This window comes from Myotis yumanensis, unplaced genomic scaffold (genome assembly GCF_028538775.1).
Source record: "Myotis yumanensis isolate MYYU_CA2020_CCGP unplaced genomic scaffold, mMyoYum1.0.hap1 SCAF_12, whole genome shotgun sequence".
Lineage (NCBI taxonomy): Eukaryota > Metazoa > Chordata > Mammalia > Chiroptera > Vespertilionidae > Myotis > Myotis yumanensis.
In genome coordinates, this window is record NW_027223763.1 from 31,971,361 (window position 1) to 31,991,101 (window position 19,741).

General features: G+C 34.4%; 1 protein-coding gene across 5 annotated transcripts in view; it reads left to right on the top strand.

Moving 5' to 3' along the window:
• The window catches only part of AGTPBP1 (ATP/GTP binding carboxypeptidase 1), a 107,389-nt gene that overhangs the window by 33,925 nt on the left and 53,723 nt on the right, over nt 1–19,741 (top strand). For 3 of the 5 annotated variants that reach the window (XM_070431412.1, XM_070431414.1, XM_070431413.1), the window contains exons 7-12: nt 1,191–1,322; nt 4,765–4,858; nt 9,900–9,937; nt 13,192–13,400; nt 14,847–15,024; nt 17,754–17,851. In XM_070431412.1, coding sequence (XP_070287513.1) covers nt 1,191–1,322; nt 4,765–4,858; nt 9,900–9,937; nt 13,192–13,400; nt 14,847–15,024; nt 17,754–17,851 — 749 coding nt within the window. Of the gene's footprint in view, nt 1–1,190; nt 1,323–4,764; nt 4,863–6,262; nt 6,337–9,899; nt 9,938–13,191; nt 13,401–14,846; nt 15,025–17,753; nt 17,852–19,741 lie in introns of those variants that run through there. The other 2 variants (XM_070431415.1, XM_070431416.1) reach the window with 2 other exon arrangements.

Below are 19,741 nucleotides of genomic sequence, written 5' to 3' on the forward strand. Positions count from 1 at the left end.
TTTGTGACATGGCTTCTCTGTGCCTTGATGCTGGTAAAATTTTAAATCTGGAATGCTACCCTTTTTCTTGGTCTTAAGCCATGGAATGCTTTCCAAACCCAATTAGTGACCTGAAAGAATTGAGGATCCTGATAAATTCATGAGGAACTGCATTGCATGTGGTGGGAAAAAGAAGAAAAATATGTCAAAATCACAAGTGTCTCTTGGTGTGTGTGTATGATAAAAAGTTGTAAGATTGATTATTGGGACAAGGCATGCAAAGTATTATAAAAATTGAGAAAACACAATGTGAAACAAAGAAGCTGACTTAGGTTAATAAAAAAAGTAATCCTTTGAATAGAACCTAATTTCAGTTTATAGTTGTCTATCTGCACAGAGATGAAAATGATCCCCTAAACTTTTCAGATAATGATTTCTGAGTTCTCCCATTGTCTTATGACATGCACATAGGTTTTACACTTTGAAGTATTTGATTAAATGCTTGTTCTAAAGAGTATGTATGTATGCGTATATACCTTGACTGGGAATCGAACCTGTGACCCTTTGGTGCACGGGGCGATGCTCTAATCACCGAGCAAAACCGGCCAGGGTTATAAGGAGTACATACTTTTTTTTTTTAATCCTCACCTGAGGATATTTTTCCATTGATTTTGAAAGAGAGTGAAAAAGAGAAGGAAAGACAGAGAGAAACATCAATGTGAGAAAAACACATCGATTGTTTACCTCCTGCATGAGCCCCGACCAGGGTCAGGGAATCTGCAACCAAGATGCATGTCCTTGACCGGAATTGAACCTGGGACCTTTTGGTCCACAGGCCGGCACTCTGTCCACTGAGCCAAACTGGCTAGGGCAGTGGTCGGCAAACTGCAGCCCCTTGAGTGTGGCTCTTCCACAAAATACCACGTGAGGGCACGCACATACAGTGCGATTGAAACTTCGTGGCCACACTCAAGGGGCCAAAGAGCCGCATGTGGCTCGCGAGCCGCAGTTTGCCGACCACTGGGCTAGGGCATATAAGGAGTACTTTTAAAATCATACAAGAAAATGATTATAATTTTAGATATTTCAGGTCAACTTTACATTTGTAATATAAATTCATCATATAAGTTTTTAAAATTTCATTGCTTTATGCCATTTTTATTTCACTCAAAGTTACATATAAATACATTGTGTTAATTTTTTATAAACAGACAAAAAATTTGGAGTGAAAGCTAGAATTAATGGAACTCTGAATATAACCCTGAACTTGGTCAAACAGAATTTGCAGAATCATCGCTTGGTTTTGCCTTGTCTTCAGCTTTTACGAGTATATTCTGCAAACTGTGAGTATTTCAGAGTAGTTTTTAGTAAACTCAGTGTTTTGAAGTTACAGAAAATGAAAATGTAAAAGTACCTTAACTCCATAACTCTCTAAAATTTGTGGACAAGGTAAGAGAATATTTAATACGGCTTTTTATAATGCCTACCTGCGCCGCCACAGAAGTGATATAGGGTAAGAAGGAGAATTGGCAAAATCTTGAGAATTGTCATGAATTCCTCCAATTTGTAAAAGCTTGTAGTGAGGGGGAGGAGTAGGCAGCTCGTGGGAAATATGTGGAAGAATGTGAGGGTATTGGCAGCTGGAACAACTGCCTGCCTATTTGGGTTTTCACAGATGAGAGGAAAGCTGAGAAGGAAGGCAAGTGGTAGCATAGTCAGTCACCTGGAGCTAATTACCTTTGAAGTCAGTAGGGAAGTAGCAGAACAGCAAATTAGTAGTAAGGGAGCCCCTGAGGAAACTGGAAAGAAGAGGGATTACCAAGAGATAACCTCAGATGAAGTATCTCTCCTGTCTTCCTCCCTCCCTCCCTCCCTCCCTCCCTCTCTGTCTCTGTCTCTGTCTCTCTTTCTCCTTCTCACTCATATTAGATCCCAAACCCATAAGGTTTTTTCTATTTCTTGATTAGAAATTAGGGTGGTTAATAAAACATCTGAAATTGAAATTATAGAGCACATGTTCTTGTAGAGTATTACTGCAAAATAAAGTGGTAGATATGTGTCTGCATATGTAGGTGTGTGTATTTATACATATGTACATATTTATGTATAATGTGTGTGTATCTCTGCTTTGACAATACGGCTAAAGGTGGGTTCAGAGGAATCTAGTTCTGAACACTTAATTAACACTTATATAATTAAAAAGAACATAAAGAAATGAATGAATTGGATATCTAACCAAAAAAGTTAGGAACAGAGCAAAAATACAAGAAAAGAAGAGGAATGAAATAGTAAAGGGAAAAAAAACCACACACGTAGAAAATAAAAAAACCCCAGCTGATCCAAAAAAATAAAACAGATGGATTAAAAATAAATAAAATAAACCACTGAATACTGCAATTAAGGAAGAAGCAAGACAGCACAGACAAAATTAGAAGGGATAATGGAATATTAAACAGATGCAGAGGAAATTAAAATCAGCATACAAAACGTTAGGAGTTATATTTTTGGTGGCATTTTATTGAATTAATCACTAGAAGGCTAGTAAATGGCTTATCTGTAACTTTAAAATAATATTTGTTCAGAGTTGAAAATGTTAGGCACACTTTTCTGATTAGGTAATTTGTTTGCATCTTCTGTGTGGAACCTTTCCCCTGCTACACCTGTTTAATTCAGGTCCTCATCACCTGTCACCTAGCATGCAGCCTCCTGATGTCTCTCAAATGTACCTTCCCCAGTGTGCTGTGAGGTCTGACCTGTATTTAAAAATGCAGATCTTATTTTAAAACAACCATATTTGTATTATAAAAATTTTTAGTGTACATTCTTCTAGCTTTTATCCATACACTAGAGGCCCAGTGCACGAAATTCGTGCACTTGGGGGGGGGGGGGGAAGCTTTCAGCCTGGCCTGTGCCCTCTTGCAGTCTGGGAGCCCTCGGGGGATGTCCTAAGCCGACAGTAGGACATACTTAGCACTGCCGTGGAGGTGGAAGAGGCTCCTGCCACCTCAGTGAGAGGTCCCTCAGTGAGCCCAGCTTCTGACTGAGCGGTGCTTCCCCTGTGGGAGTGCACTGACCACCACGGGGCAGGTCCTGAATTGAGTGGGATAGGGTCGAAACCAGCTCTCTGACATCCCCTGAGGGGTCCTGGATTGCGAGAGGGCGCAGGCCAGGCTGAGGGACCCCACTGGTGCATGATTGGGGGCAGGGAAAGATGTGGGAGGTTGGCCAGCTGGGGAGGGACCGCAGGAGGGCTCCAGGGTGTGTCCAGCCCATCTTACTCGGTCCTGATCGGCTGGACCCCAGCAGCAAGCTAACCTGCTGGTCGGAGCGTATGCCTGCTGGTGGTCAGTGCACGTCATAGTGAGCGCTTGAGCAGCCTTAGCATATCATTAGCATATTACGCTTTGATTGGTTGAATGGATGACTGAATGGCCGGACACTTAGCATATTAGGCTTTTATTATATAGGATTATTAAAATGTATGTTTTATCTATTTACTATCTGATGGTGCTATTTCACACACACTGTTTTTTTATCTATTATTTTCCAATAATTGTGGTTTTTTTTTTGTTTGTTGTGTTTTTTTTTGTGTGTGTGTGGGGTATTCCCTATGGTTGAAAGAATGAACAACTTTTAAGGTCCTTCATAATTTGCTTTACCCAGCTCATCTTCTCATTAGAATGCTTTTGTCTGATACTATATGTTTAACTGCTCTTACCCATTGTGTTCATTGACTATCTATGTTTCTGTCTCCAGAGATATTCCACAGCTACTTCCGCCCCTTACTGCAACTCTGATCCTAGCCAACTCCTCCTCATTTGTAAAGACTGAGTCCAGAGCCCTGGCTGGTTTGGCTCAGTGGATAGAGTGTCGGCCTGTGGACCAAAGGGTCCCGGGTTTGATTCTGGTCAAGGGCATGTACTTTGGTTGCAGGCTCCTCCCAGGCCTGGGCCCTGGTCAGCGTGCGTGCAGGAGGCAACCAATCGATGTGTTTCTCTCACATCCATGTTTTTGTCTTTCCCTTTCTCTTCCACTCTCTCTAAAAATCAATGGAAAAATATCCACAGGTGAGGATTGAAAAAAAAAAAGAGACGAAGCCCAGACATCCATTTCTCCAGAAATGCCTTCTGTTTCACTAAGAATTAGGGACTCCTCACTGTTGTGATCTAAATAGCCTGTAACTCTTCATCTATTTAAAAAGTACTTTAGTATTGATTTGTTTACTGTTACTGTCATTCTCCTCTAAACTGTTCCTTATTTTTGTCTCTCAATCCCCATGACCTGGTATTTAGTAGAGTTTTTGAAGAAACAAATGAAGCAACTTAAAAGTATTTTTTTTAGAAGTAATATTTTACTGTTTTCTATAACTTCTTTCAGATTTTCCTGCAACTTCCCCTAAAAATAAAGTAAAAAAATTATACCTGCCGAAACCGGTTTGGCTCAGTGGATAGAGCGTTGGCCTGCGGACTGAAGGGTCCCGGGTTCGATTCCGGTCAAGGGCATGTACCTGGGTTGCGGGCACATCCCCAGTGGGAGATGTGCAGGAGGCAGCTGATCGATGTTTCTCTCTCATCGATGTTTCTAGCTCTCTGTCTCTCTCCCTTCCTCTCTGTAAAAAATCAATAAAATATATTAAAAAAAATTATACCTTTAAGTGATTGGCTAAGGTGGACTATATGAGGGAACATGAGTTATATTTACTGAACAATTAATATATATTTTGACTATGTTTCACCTACTTACCGAATCTTTAAAATCATTTAAAATTTTTTCTTCCCCTCCCAGCTGTGAATTCAGTATCCTTAGGGAAAAATGGAGTTGTGGAACTGATGTTTAAAACCATCGGACCATTTAGTAAGAAGAATTCGGGTCTTATGAAGTAGGTAAATGTTTTGAGTGTAAATAGAGATATCCTTTGTTATTCTGGGTCTCATCATCTTGATCTGTACAATGAACAATAGAGTTAAATTGTAGATAGTGATTTTATTATGATAAGGATTTTCTTTACTATAAAGTTTAATTTTAAAAATATATCAAAATTAGAAAACTTTAAATTCATTGAATATAGTGTTATGGAAATTTAGACTTTGAAAATTTCTAGATACTATAAGAGGAAAAAAAGGTTTATAGAGTATCATTCACTCAGAAACATTTATTGAGTGCCTACTATATTCCCTACCAATTTTTCAATTTTCTAATGACCATGTCATTCATTCTCAAAATTATCTGAACATATTTTTAATTTATACTTTTTTTTTTCAAAATAATGTCATTCTTTAAAAACACACACACACACACACACACATTTATAGGTCTTTCAACCTCAGAAAATAAAAAAAAAGCCGTATTTTCTTAGGCCATATTAGAGGTCATACTTCAAAAAATTTTTTACGTGGAATTTTTCAAATATACATAGAGTTTACATTATAGTAAGCTAATTAATTGTCTTGAATAGTTATATTAATTACTTATTATATGCAGTTGTCAGCACTCTGCCACCTATTTTTGTTTATTTCCTTACACGCTTTATTTTTGTTGGGTTATTTTAAAGCAAATCCTAAATGTCATATGAATTTCTGTAAGCAAATCTCAGATATTTTCTAATTTTTCCCTTAAGAACTTCAGTATATCTCCACTAAATAGGGACTTAGAAAATGACCACTATACTATAATCATACTCAGCAAAATTATTAATTCCTTAATATAATCTAAAATTCAGTCTGTGTTCAAGGTTTTCCAGGTGTCTCAGTATACCCTTTTACAGTTGGTTTGTTTGAATTGGGATCCAACCAAGGTACACACATTATTCCTCATTATACTTAGGAAATTTCCAAACCTACTCAAAAATAGAAGGAATTGAATAATGAATCCTGATATGCCTACCCATCATTCAGTTTCAACAACATTCTGTCATTTTTATTTCATCTTTCCCTTCCTAGTTGTCCCCCCGCCTCCACCCTCAGAGTATTTCAAAATAGAAATCAGTCTTTACATTTGTTCTGTAAATTCTTTTGTGTGATTGCTATCAGACACGGAGCTTTTTACTTTTAGTATTACCACAGTATCATTTCTTTGCCCAACAATATTAATAATTTCTTAATATCCACTGATATTTTCTGATTATCTAAGAAATCTTTTTTTTTTTTTTTTTTGCAGTTGGCTTGTTCAAATCAGGATTCAAATAAAGTCTATACATTCTATTTGATTACTATGTCTTACAATCCTTTGAAATCAATAACAGTCCCCCTATTTTTTTTTGGTTCTGTTTTGTTATTTGTTGAAGGACCTGGGTGCTGTCTTATAGAATGTCCCAGCATTGTGGATTAAGATGACTGTATCCTGGGGTCATTTAAACATGTAGGTATATCCCTCGAATTTTATGTAGACTGATAGAGCTAGAGGCTTGATTAGATTTCGGTTCTTTTTATTCCAATAAAAAAATGTTTCATAGCTGGTGCTAGTGACTCTATTTCACATCACTTAATATCATTGAGTTGATGTAATCCATCTACTTTTCACCTGGTAATTTAGCAATATTTCATGACATTGTCCAGATCATTGACTTTGCTAATTTTCTCATTCTTTCTGTTTTTATTAGCTATGATTCTTTTATAAGGTAGAACTTGTCCACGTTAACTATTTGATTAAATTCTACTAACAAGATTCAGAACATTTTCAGTCTTCTTACCCGTTCTTAGTAAAGGTAAAATATTTTAGCTTGTATTCTTTTGAAAATGAGAACTTACTTGCACATATAATCATTTATTAAATATTACTTGGTGGGATAACTTAACAAACTTGTGCAAAGATCATATACAATCTTAGAGCATCTGATGAAATGTAACAAGACAAAGACAATGATTTTGTCACAATTAGTAAAACCAACTTGATGTAGTGTAGTGAGTGGGCCCTGGAGGTAGGCAGAATGGGTTTGCGTACTGGTTCCATGATACAAAGTAAGTTACCTAACTTATTATGCCCCAGTTTCCTGTCTGTAAGGTGGTATATTAGAACGTACATCATAGGGTTGGTGTGAGGATTTAATGAGATGATTCCTACAATCAGCACAATGCTTTTATTAAAGCAATGTAATTAATTTAGGTAGGAAATGTGGTAATGTGCATGTGAATACTAAAAGTACATTCTTTATTTTTAAATTTCTATACCATTTTCTCCCTTGATATTTAAAGTATTTTATTATTTATCTTTTGTCTAATGGTTCTGATCTACTTACAGTCTACATTATTCTATTGTAACCAAGTTACCAACTCTAATGTAGAATGTCCCTAGGAGAAGCATTTCACAATATCTTTGTGATCTACAACATGGAATATATCCAAAACCATGTAGAAATCAGTGAGTCTAAACTTCTGAGAAAGGGGTATTGTTACATAAATTACCCCTTAATTCTTTTCTATTTGTATTTTAAAAAGAAAAACAAAATCTTAAGCTTTGTTTTTACTTTAAAAAGAAAAATCACTCATTGACCAAACATGTATATCTTGATCACTTTATCACCGTAGGGCCCTCCCCCTTAATTAAGATATCTCAGCATCTAGCATTTGTATCATAGTTTTTCTTCTCCTTACACAATGCCCTGAATTTCATGGAAGAAGATTGAGGGATATTATTTATGTTTGAAAGGTCTTGCTTTCCTTTAGGATTTCCCTTTCTTCCAACTTTATGTTTTGGATTTAAGTACTGTTAATCCAGAAGGAAGCAACTCCAGAAGTTACTGTAACTCTGTCTTTTCAAGTTACAACAGGTTTGGAGATTACTGCAAGGATTGATCCCCACCTTAACGTAACTTCATGAATACTGGGGGTTAAGTTTTTCTTCCTAATTTACTGCTCCTAAATAGATAAGCCACAGGCCGCTGTCTAAGCCATTGCTGGTTGTATTATTGTGTGTGACATATGAAGATTGGAAAAACACGTGTGTGAGGAAGAATAAAATATTGGTACTGAGGAGTTCTAATCAATTAACATAATACAAACTATGCATTTCAAAAAATCTATTCTAAAATTCTTTTGTAATTTTTATATTACAAATTCCTACTGGCTTATAAGTGTTGCTGTAAAATTTCAGAAAATTCTTTATACTGAAGTTTTAAAAAAATACCATTTAAATAACATGTTGGTAAAAGTATTGAGACAACTTTGCACCAAACTTCATAATTTTTTTTTTAATCTAGTGGAACTGTGGAACAAGCATGGAGTCAGAAAGAATGGGGCTCATGTTCCATTTGTGTCAGTCTTGAAGAATAAATGTCAAGGATTGCAAACTGTCAGAAGCACTTTGATTTGGTTAAAATGTGTTGGAAACAGCTGTCTGCAGGGAGAAAAAGCTATTTTTTAAAGTTCTCTATGATTTTTATAGTTTGAATAAAGACTTAGCTGTAGATGGGAAAGTCCTATGAATTCATTGCAAGTGATTGCATCTAAGTGATTGTATTAGTTTCCTAGGGCTGTTGTGACCAAGTACCTGGTACAAATTTGGTGGCTTAAAATAACAGAAATTTATTGTCTCGCAGTTCTGGAGGTAGAAGCCCAACATCAACCTGTCAGCAGAGCCAGTGGTCCCTCTAAGTCCTTTAGGGGATAATCCTTCCTTGTTTCTCCCCAGCTTTTGGTGGATTGCTGGCAATCCTGGGTGCTCCTTAGCTTATAGCTGCAATATTTCAAACTCTGCTCCATCATCACATGGGTTCTCTCGTTTGTGGCCTTGGGATTATTGTTTCAGGTTTTCCTATGAACCAGTATCCATCTTCAGTCTTCTAATTAATTATGTTCTTTACCGTTACTCACATCTGGTCATGCTCTGTCTCCTTTACCACTAATGTATGCAGCTTTGTTTTTGGTTTTAACTTCTTGAGTAGCTTTTGCACAGATGTGTACATTTTACTACATTAGCTAGATTGTAAAATTATCTGTGGAAGACAAATTTCTTTTCTAATTTTATACCCATGAAGAACCTGCTTTTGTGGGTATCTAGTAGGCATTCAACAAATGCTTAATGATGAGTGAAATATGTAAGTTTAACAGTGTACATATTTTTATGCAAATATAATTGTTTAAATCTTACTAAGAGGAACTGTAACATGTAGCCTTATATTCTTAAAGCTACTGAAATTAAGTGCCATTTCTTCAGTAACTCTTCCTTAAAAAATTGTTTGAATTTTAGGTTTTCATAGTAATATTTATGTGTATGTTTAAAGCTGATTAATGGCAGCTGATTTTACTGTGGGTAACTGAGTGTTTATGTGCAAAGAAAATGTAAGTACCTTCAGTTTTGGGGGCTATTTTTTCATTCTCTGATGGGCAGTAAGAGTTTTTGAGATATTAATTAGGTTCATTATTCTCATTGGTGCCTTAGGACTGGAAAATGTTAAGGGGCTCCTCCTTCCTCTTACCCAACCTTCTAGTTCCAGTATTTTTTATTTATTATTACCTTAAATATTAGGATTATTGCTTGATAGGGCTAAAATATTTTATAGTCAGACAACTACAAATATCTATAGAATTTAATAGTTATGAACTCTATTTGTGTGAAACTTGTTTTTAATTTCTTTGTGAGTCTTAATAATGCTTTTGTGTGAATTCTGCTAGGATCAGATACAGGTTCAACTGGTTTAATTCATCTAACCTCTGATATAACAACTTAGGTATTGTTAATGTTCTCCTTTTTTTATTTCTTAAAAAATTTTTTTGGGTCCTTTTCTGTTGATATTTCAATCTTCCTGTATTCAGTTTTAACCTTAAGGGAGAAATATATACAGAAAAACACCATATGTAATTGACTATAACAGGAATGGCTTTTGGAATAGATAATAATTACTTATTTGAAAAAATTGTATGAATTTACTATTGTAGATTAATGTTACTAGTTTTGTTGTTGTTTGTGTTTTCTCATGTCGACAGGGTTGCTTTAGACACTCTTGCTGCATTGCTAAAATCAAGTAAGTTTTTAAATACTAGAACTTCTAGATAATATTTTTCTGAGTATTTTATCTACAGTGTTAAACTGGAAATATAGAGTTAGTCTATAGTTATAAAGCTGGTTTATAATTACTTAATGTCAAAGTTGATTTTACCTTTTAGTACTGTTGTTGGATGTGCCATAACTAATGTCATTTATGTTTATTGAGCTATAATTTATTAAAATACATTGACTTCCTTTTTCTACGTGATTACTATAAACATAAAGCCCTGTTAGTAGAAGAAATTAATATGTAAATATTATGTAAGTATCATTTTTTTAAAGTAAAGTTAACATGGTATTGAGTATGTTTACTATGAAGACTGTCTTGAATAATTACTCTATGTATAGCACACATAATTTTAATTTAGAGCCCTTTTATTAGAAATTTTATGTCTACTATGAATCTAGATGGCTACTGATGTAAATTTACAGTTTACTAAATTAATTGACAAACTATGACTCTATCTTCAAAACTGAGGCGTTGGAGTAAATGTGTCTTATGATGCCTGGGAAGAGTGATTATCTACGTTATGTTTCTTCTCACCAAGATACTCAGTATCTCCATTTTAAATAATAATTTTCATTAGCACCCATATTTCCATTGGTGCTAGTGTTATTAACATTTACTTAACCATAATTACATTTACTTAACCATAATAACATTTTAGTCCCAAAAAGCTATATTGATGGCTTTTAATGTTATTTTCCCCTCAAACTATCAAGGGTAGACCATTTTTATTTGAATAGTAACAAATAAGTAATTGGTAAATCTGATATTTGGCAAAGTAATGGTTTATTAAATTAAAAAAAAATCACCTTAGGTGTTAGTATTATATGCTAGAGGCATATTTTTAAATGTACTATGGCGTTTTGGAGCATTCTCAGTTATTGACTTCTTTTGTGTGGGGACAGTAATTTACTTTAAAAGTATAATTAAACTATTGTAATAAACCTGACAGAGTATAAAGCAAAGAATGTATATACACAGTGCAGAAAGACAGGCAGCTTAGTTATCATCGCTGGGGTATAGATCAGATGCTGCATGTACAGGGAAACCTAAGTGCATTTAAAGTCACGAGAGAAGAAATGTAGGCTGATCATAAGTTAAGTGTCCTGAACACATGAATAAAACCCCCTTTACTAAACTGTTTTAATTGTGCTCAGTTGCAGGTTACTCTGTACCCTTCTCTTTAGGGTCACTCAGTACCTGTGTTTGAGTTATGGGCAAGTTAGTTTTATTTGAATGTTAATAAAGAGTTTCAATATTCCTCATAAATACCATTTAGGCTATTGAGAATTGCAATGGAGACATAGTTTGGAACAGGAGTTACAATGACCATAAATGTCTTTTTAAGAAACTCATATTCATAGCTAGTAAGTTAAAGGCTTACTATTATATATGCCAACTGGAATAAACAAAGTGTGTATATGAATTTAAAATACATGAAACTTGGGGGTAATGTGGGAATAAGGACACATATGTAATAACTTAATAAAGAAATTAAAAAAATAAAAATAAAATAAAATACATGAAACTATTTATTGCTAGTCAAAACTCTTTAACTGATACTGCACATAGCCACAATTTTAGCAAAACTAGCTCTTCTAATCATGATAGAGCAGTGGTTTTCAACCTGTGGGTTGTGACACCTTTGGGGGTCGAAGGACCCTTTCACAGGGGTCGCCTAAGACCATCGGAAAACACATATTGTTTTTGTGATTAATCATATGCTTTAATTATGTTCAATTTGTAACAATGAAATTGTGGGTCACCATAACATGAGGAACTGTATTGAAGAGTCACGGCATTAGGAAGATTGAGAACCACTGCAATAGAGGTTTTAAAGCTTTTAAATAAGAACCCCCACCCCTTCCCCACCCTGGGAGTTTCTTCCAGTTTCCTCATGTAAGAGCATAATTTCTGAGAAGGCATCAGTAAGGTTGATTTCACTGTCTTAAACCTTGTGTTTCAGCTGTATATTAGCACTAGTAATTCTTTGAGGCAACTAAAAACAATGGAGCTTTACTGTTGCATTATCTTAGTGTCCATGTCATGAGGCAGGGGGTCATTTTATAGGTAAATTCAGATTAGGAAGGGATTAGTATTTCCTTTTTTTAAAAATTATTCTTATTGATTTCAGAGAAGAAGGGAGAGGGAGAGAGAGATAGAAACATCAGTGATGAGAGAGAATCGTTGAAAAGCTGCCTCCTCCATGTCTCCCACTGGGGATCAAGCCTGCAACGCGGGCATGTGCCCTGAGTGGAATTGAACCCTGATCTCCAGGTTCATAGGTCAGAGTTTAACCACTTAGCAAGACTGGCCAGGAGGGATTGGTATTTCTTTGTACAACCTAAGATGGGTTGTATTCCACTTTATTTTGTGCTCTTATAATAGGCCCACCCAGTGATGCTGGGTGGTTTAAGATGTTGCTGTGATAGGATTCCTTTGCTGCCATCTTAGTTAAATGCACCCATTTGGTTAATAATCTTAAATATTAACACTTTAAAAATAATAGAATAGGTCAGATTTGTGGATTTTTAAAAATCTATCCCAATAAATTTGACCATTTATAAAAAAAACCCTTTAATGTTTTTTCCATTACATTAAAAATTAATGATTAGAAAGTACTATCTCCTAATTACATAATGCTTCTTGTATTTATTTACTAAAAAGTTTTACAAGTATTTTTAACTTAGCATTAGTATTTATATAATTGGGATAATTAAAGCAATTAATTGCAATGGAAACACAAAGTTTGTAATAACAGCTACAATCCAATGTAGTTAATTTTAGTGGAAGCACACAAAGTTTGTAATAGAAATTACAACCATGATAATGGCTTTTAACAAAACCATTTTCACAGCTAGTAAGTTAAAGTCTTTTAGAGTCCATTTATTGTAAACAAAGTCAGTATAATCCTGTTTTAAAATACGTGAAACCTTTGTTAGTATTAACATTTAAAAAGCTGTAGCCCTAATTGTATTAAACACATATCTATTATTTATTAACCACAAAACAATATATGGGCAGGTTTCTGGAAAATATCATAATTTACTATCTGGAAGATATATTTATTTTGTTAGATAAAAATGTTTAAATATGTGGTTACCATTTTTTTGATAAAAAGAATTTTAACAATTCATTACAATAGTGTGGTTATATTTTTTAATTTGGTTTCTACTATTTGGTCATTTAAAAAATATTCTTTCTCAATTTTTTTTTTGTTAAAGAAACAAATGCCAGGAGAGCTGTAGACAGAGGATATGTTCAAGTCCTTTTAACAATTTATGTAGATTGGCACCGCCATGACAGTCGGCATAGAAACATGCTCATTCGGAAAGGAATTTTACAGAGTTTAAAAAGTGTTACAAATATCAAGTTGGGAAGAAAAGCATTTATTGATGCCAATGGGATGAAAATTCTCTATAACACTTCACAAGTAAGCTTTTTCCTATTATTGTGATTATGTGTCAATAATATGAGTTGGTTCTTAAGAAAACTTAGTATTTCTAAAAATACCCTAAAAGTAAGATATATATATTAAAAAAAAATTAGAAAACAAAGGCATTTCTCACATGTGACCACAGACTGAGTTGGAGAAAGTGCTTAATGCATATATCTGCAGTGTGAGATTTTATCCCCACAGGTAAAAGCAAGATACATAAATCTATCCATGTAGCCATATTTTCTACCATTTAGCCATGCTGTCTAAGATGTGCAGTTGGCTATACTCAGTTTTGCAGGTTTCCCTCATAAGGTATTTATGGATTCTTTACAACTGGTAATGCAGTTCTGTTGTTTGTGAGTGTTCTCAGTGTCTTCCTCTGGAGAGTGCATTTTAAATGGAGGAGGTACAAAAGTGAAACCTGGAGTTAGTGTTCCTAGTTCTGCCAGCTGTTGTACTAAGCCTCCTTGACAATACCTTTATAAGACTTGTTCTGGCATCTGTAGAAGACTGTCAGCTGTGGGAGATAGGGATGTTGCAACACAATCCTTTGTTTTTAGTAGTCTGTGATTATCAGAAAGAAAACTGTCCTTTTGAAAATTCCAGCCAATTATCCTGCCTGTTCCTCTTGGTCTTTTATACAACTGACCATCTCTTTCTACCTGAGTGTAGTTAAGATATAAGAACACACATTTTATGTTTACTCTTAGCTTTTTTTTTCTTATCAATCATATACACTTGTTTTTATTATTTCTAATATAGGCAATGGATGACTTTGGTTATGCCACTTAACATTGCTGAGCCTTAATTTCTCATCTGTTTTGACAGGTCTGATGTGAAGACTTGTATTGAAAATTTTACAGGGCATCAAAGTGCCATCTAAATGTCAATAATGATGATGATGATATATGATACAGTTTTAAATCCCCTGTATATTAGACCTTCTCAAGATTAGATACTAGGACAGCAGATTAAACTCTTAAAACTTAAAACTGATATTCAGACTATTTTTTATAGTTGAACAGCTAACGTATTCGAGGTGCTATTGCATGATAACTGATAAAATTCTGAGAACGGGTCAGCCAAGTTCATGTTCTTTTTTATTTCTTACTATATTTCTTAATTTTTTTAAAAAAATTGAGTGCTAAGCTAGCTAAATGTGCCTATGTCCATCATAGATACTACTTAGTACTTTGGTGACTTTTAGTACCAAAGATGGCACTGATTTCTGCATAGTTAAAATATTTAAGGTAAAGTACTACTAAATTTGCCACATGAGGTTCTTCTGAAGAGTCAAAGCTATTTTATAATTACATTATGTTAAAATATTGTTTTCTTGTGATATTTTCTCAAAAATTATTAATATATTACTTTCTGAAATAATGTGAAATTGGTTCAATAACTCACCAAAGGCACATTCTTTTTTTTCTTTAAAAACAGGAATGTTTGGCAGTCAGGACCCTTGATCCTCTTGTCAACATCTCCAGTCTGATAATGAGAAAGTGTTTTCCTAAAAATCGTCTGCCACTGCCAACAATTAAAAGTTCTTTCCATTTCCAATTGCCAGTTATTCCTATGACTGGACCTGTGGCTCAGCTCTACAGTTTACCCCCTGAAGGTAGGACCACATGCTCATGGCTGGCCTTCAGTGGTTCTTGGGATTGTGTGACTCTGTCGACTTTTTTTTTTTTGTATCCAACTCTCCAGCAAAAGAAAGTCTTAATGAACACAGTAAATGTTCACATTGTAATTTAGTTAATAAATATTTCTTTAAATGTAAGAAATTGTGGTCTAGTAATGAAGGGAAGTGGGTGGGATTTGTTACAAAAATGTAAATGTGAACTGAAAAAACGTAAGCATCATATAGGACCATCACTTGGTAGTTCATATAACATTTCAAGGTATAAGAATATAAACATTAAATGTATAAGTAATTATATTTGACTTTCATTTGTAGCTTTTTCATGAACTTCATTTTTTAAAGTTAAAAATACTTAATCAGAAAACTCCCTCTCCCCAAAAAACCCAGTCATCAAAAATGTTTTATAAACATATGAAATTATCAGAAGTTGACTATTTGCCATTTTCCATACAATACTGTGGGTACATAGTAAAGAAAGTAAGAGTTTAAAATTTTTAATCTTGGGAACAAAATAGAATTTTTTGCTAAGATCTAGAAAAAAATGGAAAAGAGAAAGTTGTCCAGACTACTAATAGAATTTCTGAGGTATTTTCTTGTCACTTGAACACTTCTTTTGGGAAAAAAATTTTTGGGGGGGTACCTCTTTTATATTTAAAAGCATTATTTGAAATCAGTGGTTTAAGAGAATTGAGTAGTTATAATTAGTTTTATTCTTGACACAGATTTATTAGTGGTATTTATCACAGAGTACACTTTTATGATCTTATTTTAGAATATTTAATTATTGAAGTACAAGTTTAGTCCACACAAAGTACAAAGTTTAGTTGCACAAAATATTAAAATGGATTATTCAGAAACTTCCTTTAAAAGTTTTAAAAGTCTAAAATCAAGTCTGGGAACTTGAGTAAGGTAGCTAAATAAAAGCAATTATTTTATTTTTTCTTCCCATTCCATTTAAAATTACCAACAGACTTTAAAAATATAGGAAAATATGTGCTGAATCTAAAAACTAATTCTCATGAAATAAACGTAGAACATGCAAAAAACATGGCAGAAATATAAATAGATTAAGAAGAGTGCCATCTTTTCACTCACCCTAATATGAAATGCAGTATCTCTGACTCCAAAGTTGAGTTAGTGTCCAATTTGGAGGGACAATAAAAAAGCAGTTGGGCCCTCGCTGGTTTGGCTGAGTGGATAGAGGGTCAGCCTATGGACTGAAGGGACCCGGCTTTATTCTGGTCAAGGGCACATGCCGGGGTTGTGGGCTCGATCCCCCAGTAGGGGGTGTGCAGGAGACAGCCAATCAATGATTCTCTCTCATCATTGATGTTTCTCTCTCTCTCTCTCTCTCTCTCTCTCTCTCTCTCTCTCTCTCTCCCTTCCTCTCTGAAATCAATAAAAATATATTTTAAAAAAAGCAATTGGAATCCCTTTCTCTTCTGTATCTCAGTGTAGGATTATGGGGTTTAAGTGCTAATTTTAACTGGCAGGAGACTGGTGAGACTTGTCTGTGATATGATAGGTAGTAACACTGGGAGGGAGATAGGATATACCTCTTAATGTCCTTTATACAAGTGTCTAGAATAATCACATGTACAGGGAAATCTGACTTCTAGTGCAAAAAATGACAGAGATGACATGTAAGGGGAAGATCCTATTAGCAACTGCATAGGTAGAAGGAAAAATACCATTTTCCTGTTTTCTGTTATTTTCTCACATATCAGGCTTCATAACATCAAACTTCATTATTTTTTTTAACTTCCTCAGCTAGTTTTGTGAAGATAGACTGTCATCTTCATTTTATCCTCAGCATCCATTAGATTGCATGAGGCATAATAAGTGTGCATTTAACATTGGTTGATGAATGAATTGAGTTAGCCTCAATACTTTTCTATTTTCTTAGATATTAAATGCCTAAAGATAGACAACTTCTACTTGTTTACTCTTTTCTGCTCTTTAACCTCCTGAGCTCCACATCTTTAAAAAAATTCCTAGCACACAGCACAGTACATGGTACATGGTAGTCACTGAAATAAATAAATGGGAAGTGAATTGTAAAAGGGATGAAATGGGTTATTGAAATTTATCAAAAATAGGAAACAAGTTGCTTTATTCAGGCTGTTGCAACTTAAGACTTTTTAATTTTTATTTTTTTTGTAAAGAATCACTAGATGCAGGTGGTACTTTTTAAAAGACATTAATTTTTAAAAACAAACATTAGTCAAAAAGCTCATTCACTTTTATAGTGCTTTTCCAAATTTTAAAACACTTTCACTTTATCTCATAGGTTTTTCAACACCTGGTACAGCCTTAGAGACATTTTTAATAAGAAATTTAATTTAGCCGAAACCGGTTTGGCTCAGTGGATAGAGCGTCGGCCTGCGGACTGAAAGGTCCCGGGTTCGATTCCGGTCAAGGGCATGTACCTGGGTTGCGGGCACATCCCCAGTAGGAGATGTGCAGGAGGCGGCTGATCGATGTTTCTCTTCCATCAATGTTTCTAGCTCTCTATCTCTCTCCCTTCCTCTCTGTAAAAAATCAATAAAATATATTAAAAAAAAAAAAAGAAATTTAATTTAACTTTCCTTTGATAATTGAAATACTTTATGTATATGTATAAACATAACATTCTACCTTTGGATGTGCATGTTGTAGAATGCTTACCTCTGACCTACTTACTTATAGCACATTTTGTATCACAGTGGATGACGTAGTAGATGAAAGTGATGACAACGATGATATTGATTTAGAGGCTGAAAATGAAACTGAAAATGAAGATGACCTAGATCAAAATTTTAAGGTTAGTATAAATGTCTGTCTTCAGTCTACTTAATAAATTGTATACACAGTTGTAAAACAAAGATTGGATAAATGGACATAGTTAATGGTAGATTAATTTGTTCTAGGCACATCTTTTTATCATGGCTGACTATGGACAGTAAATTATTGAAAGAGAAAATAGTGCTGCTTTGAATGCATTGGTCTGAAAAGGGTTAATGCATTCTTTCTTCACTATGCCTGTTTTACAGACATTCATTTCAATATTAAAAAGTTTTTATTCTGTATGTAAATATAAAATAATATATTAAAATTATATTTATATGCATTATCAATGAAGATGTAGGAAATGATAAAACACTTTAAAGTACCATTTACAATAGCATCAGATCATTAATTGGGTAAATATCTTATACAATATATACAAAAGTTTATATCTTGACAATCACAAAACACTGGTTGAAGAACTCCTCCTAGATGATCTGAAGAAATGGGTAGATATAACATGTTTATGGATTGGAAGATTTAATACTATTTACAGGCAAATTTTTTTTTTTTAAGTACAGAGCCACTATTTGTAAGGCTATATTTTCACAAGATAATATTGAATATTGATCTAGTAAACAGAAAAAAGTAATGCCTCTGTAATTTTTTTGTTATTTTGAAAGCATTGTCTACTTTATTAGATACTAATAAAGAAAATTATATATTTTTGATTCATCAATGCATAATTTAAGATGTATGAAATTACATATTAAAGTAATATTGATACAATAATTAACATGATACTCTTTAAGTAAAACCAGACTTTATTATTTATGGCAATGGAAAAAATCTTTTTATTGGTTATACAAGTTATAGCTAAATTCCTGAATGAGAAATACATAGTATGTTTTTTCTTTTAAATTGCTTATTGATAGGAAATGTATATAGTCAGGTACGTGTATATAAGACATTTTAAGGATCGAAGCATAGTAGACTAAGGCAGAAAAATAAGCAGTTAACTATGTGGTAGATAAATGCAAAATTAAAAACAAATACCAATTGAAAATTAATAGTCAGTTACCTCTTTTTAGTCATCAATGAAGATAATAATGAGCTTGCGTTTGTGTGAGACCAGAGTTGTCGAGGGCCTAGAGACTAGCCTAGATAGTAGGTAAACTGGCACTTGTCTTCCCATCATGCTGTACATTCATTAGCTCTTTGAACAGATACAGATCACATTGCTCCTGGATACATACCCTCTTTCTCTGAGGCCATACGTCTCCTTTAACCATATCCTCTTCTTTCCCAAAGGGTTACAGAAATCACTTCTGGCTGTTTTCCACTCCTTTTCTTTTCCCTGAAAAAACAGAGTGAATAGTGACACTGAGCTTTTCTAAGGGCACTTTGCTGACCATAGAACATAGAGTGCATGGTAGTCATGAGTCTCTCCTGCGGCAGTGCATTGTGCCGACTCTGAGTCACTGACTACTCTATTGGCACGCTGGGTAATTCTGAGCAAGCCACTTAACCTCTCTGTACCCATTTCCTTCTCAGTTAAGTGGAAGTAATAATACTATTCCTTCAGAGTGCTCTTCGGAGATTACATTAGATGATATATGTAAAATCCTTAGCTAGTGTTTCACATATTTTCTTTATTTTAAAAAAAAATATTTTATTGATTTTTTTACAGAGAGGAAGGGCGAGGAATAGAGAGTTAGAAACATCGATGAGAGAGAAACATCGATCAGCTGCCTCCTGCACACCTCCTACTGGGGATGTGCCCGCAACCAAGGTACATGCCCTTGACCGGAATCGAACCTGGGATCTTTCAGTCCGCAGGCCGACGCTCTATCCACTGAGCCAAACCGGTCAGGGCTGTTTCACATATTTTCAATGCTCAATAAACATTAGTTTGATTATCACCAAC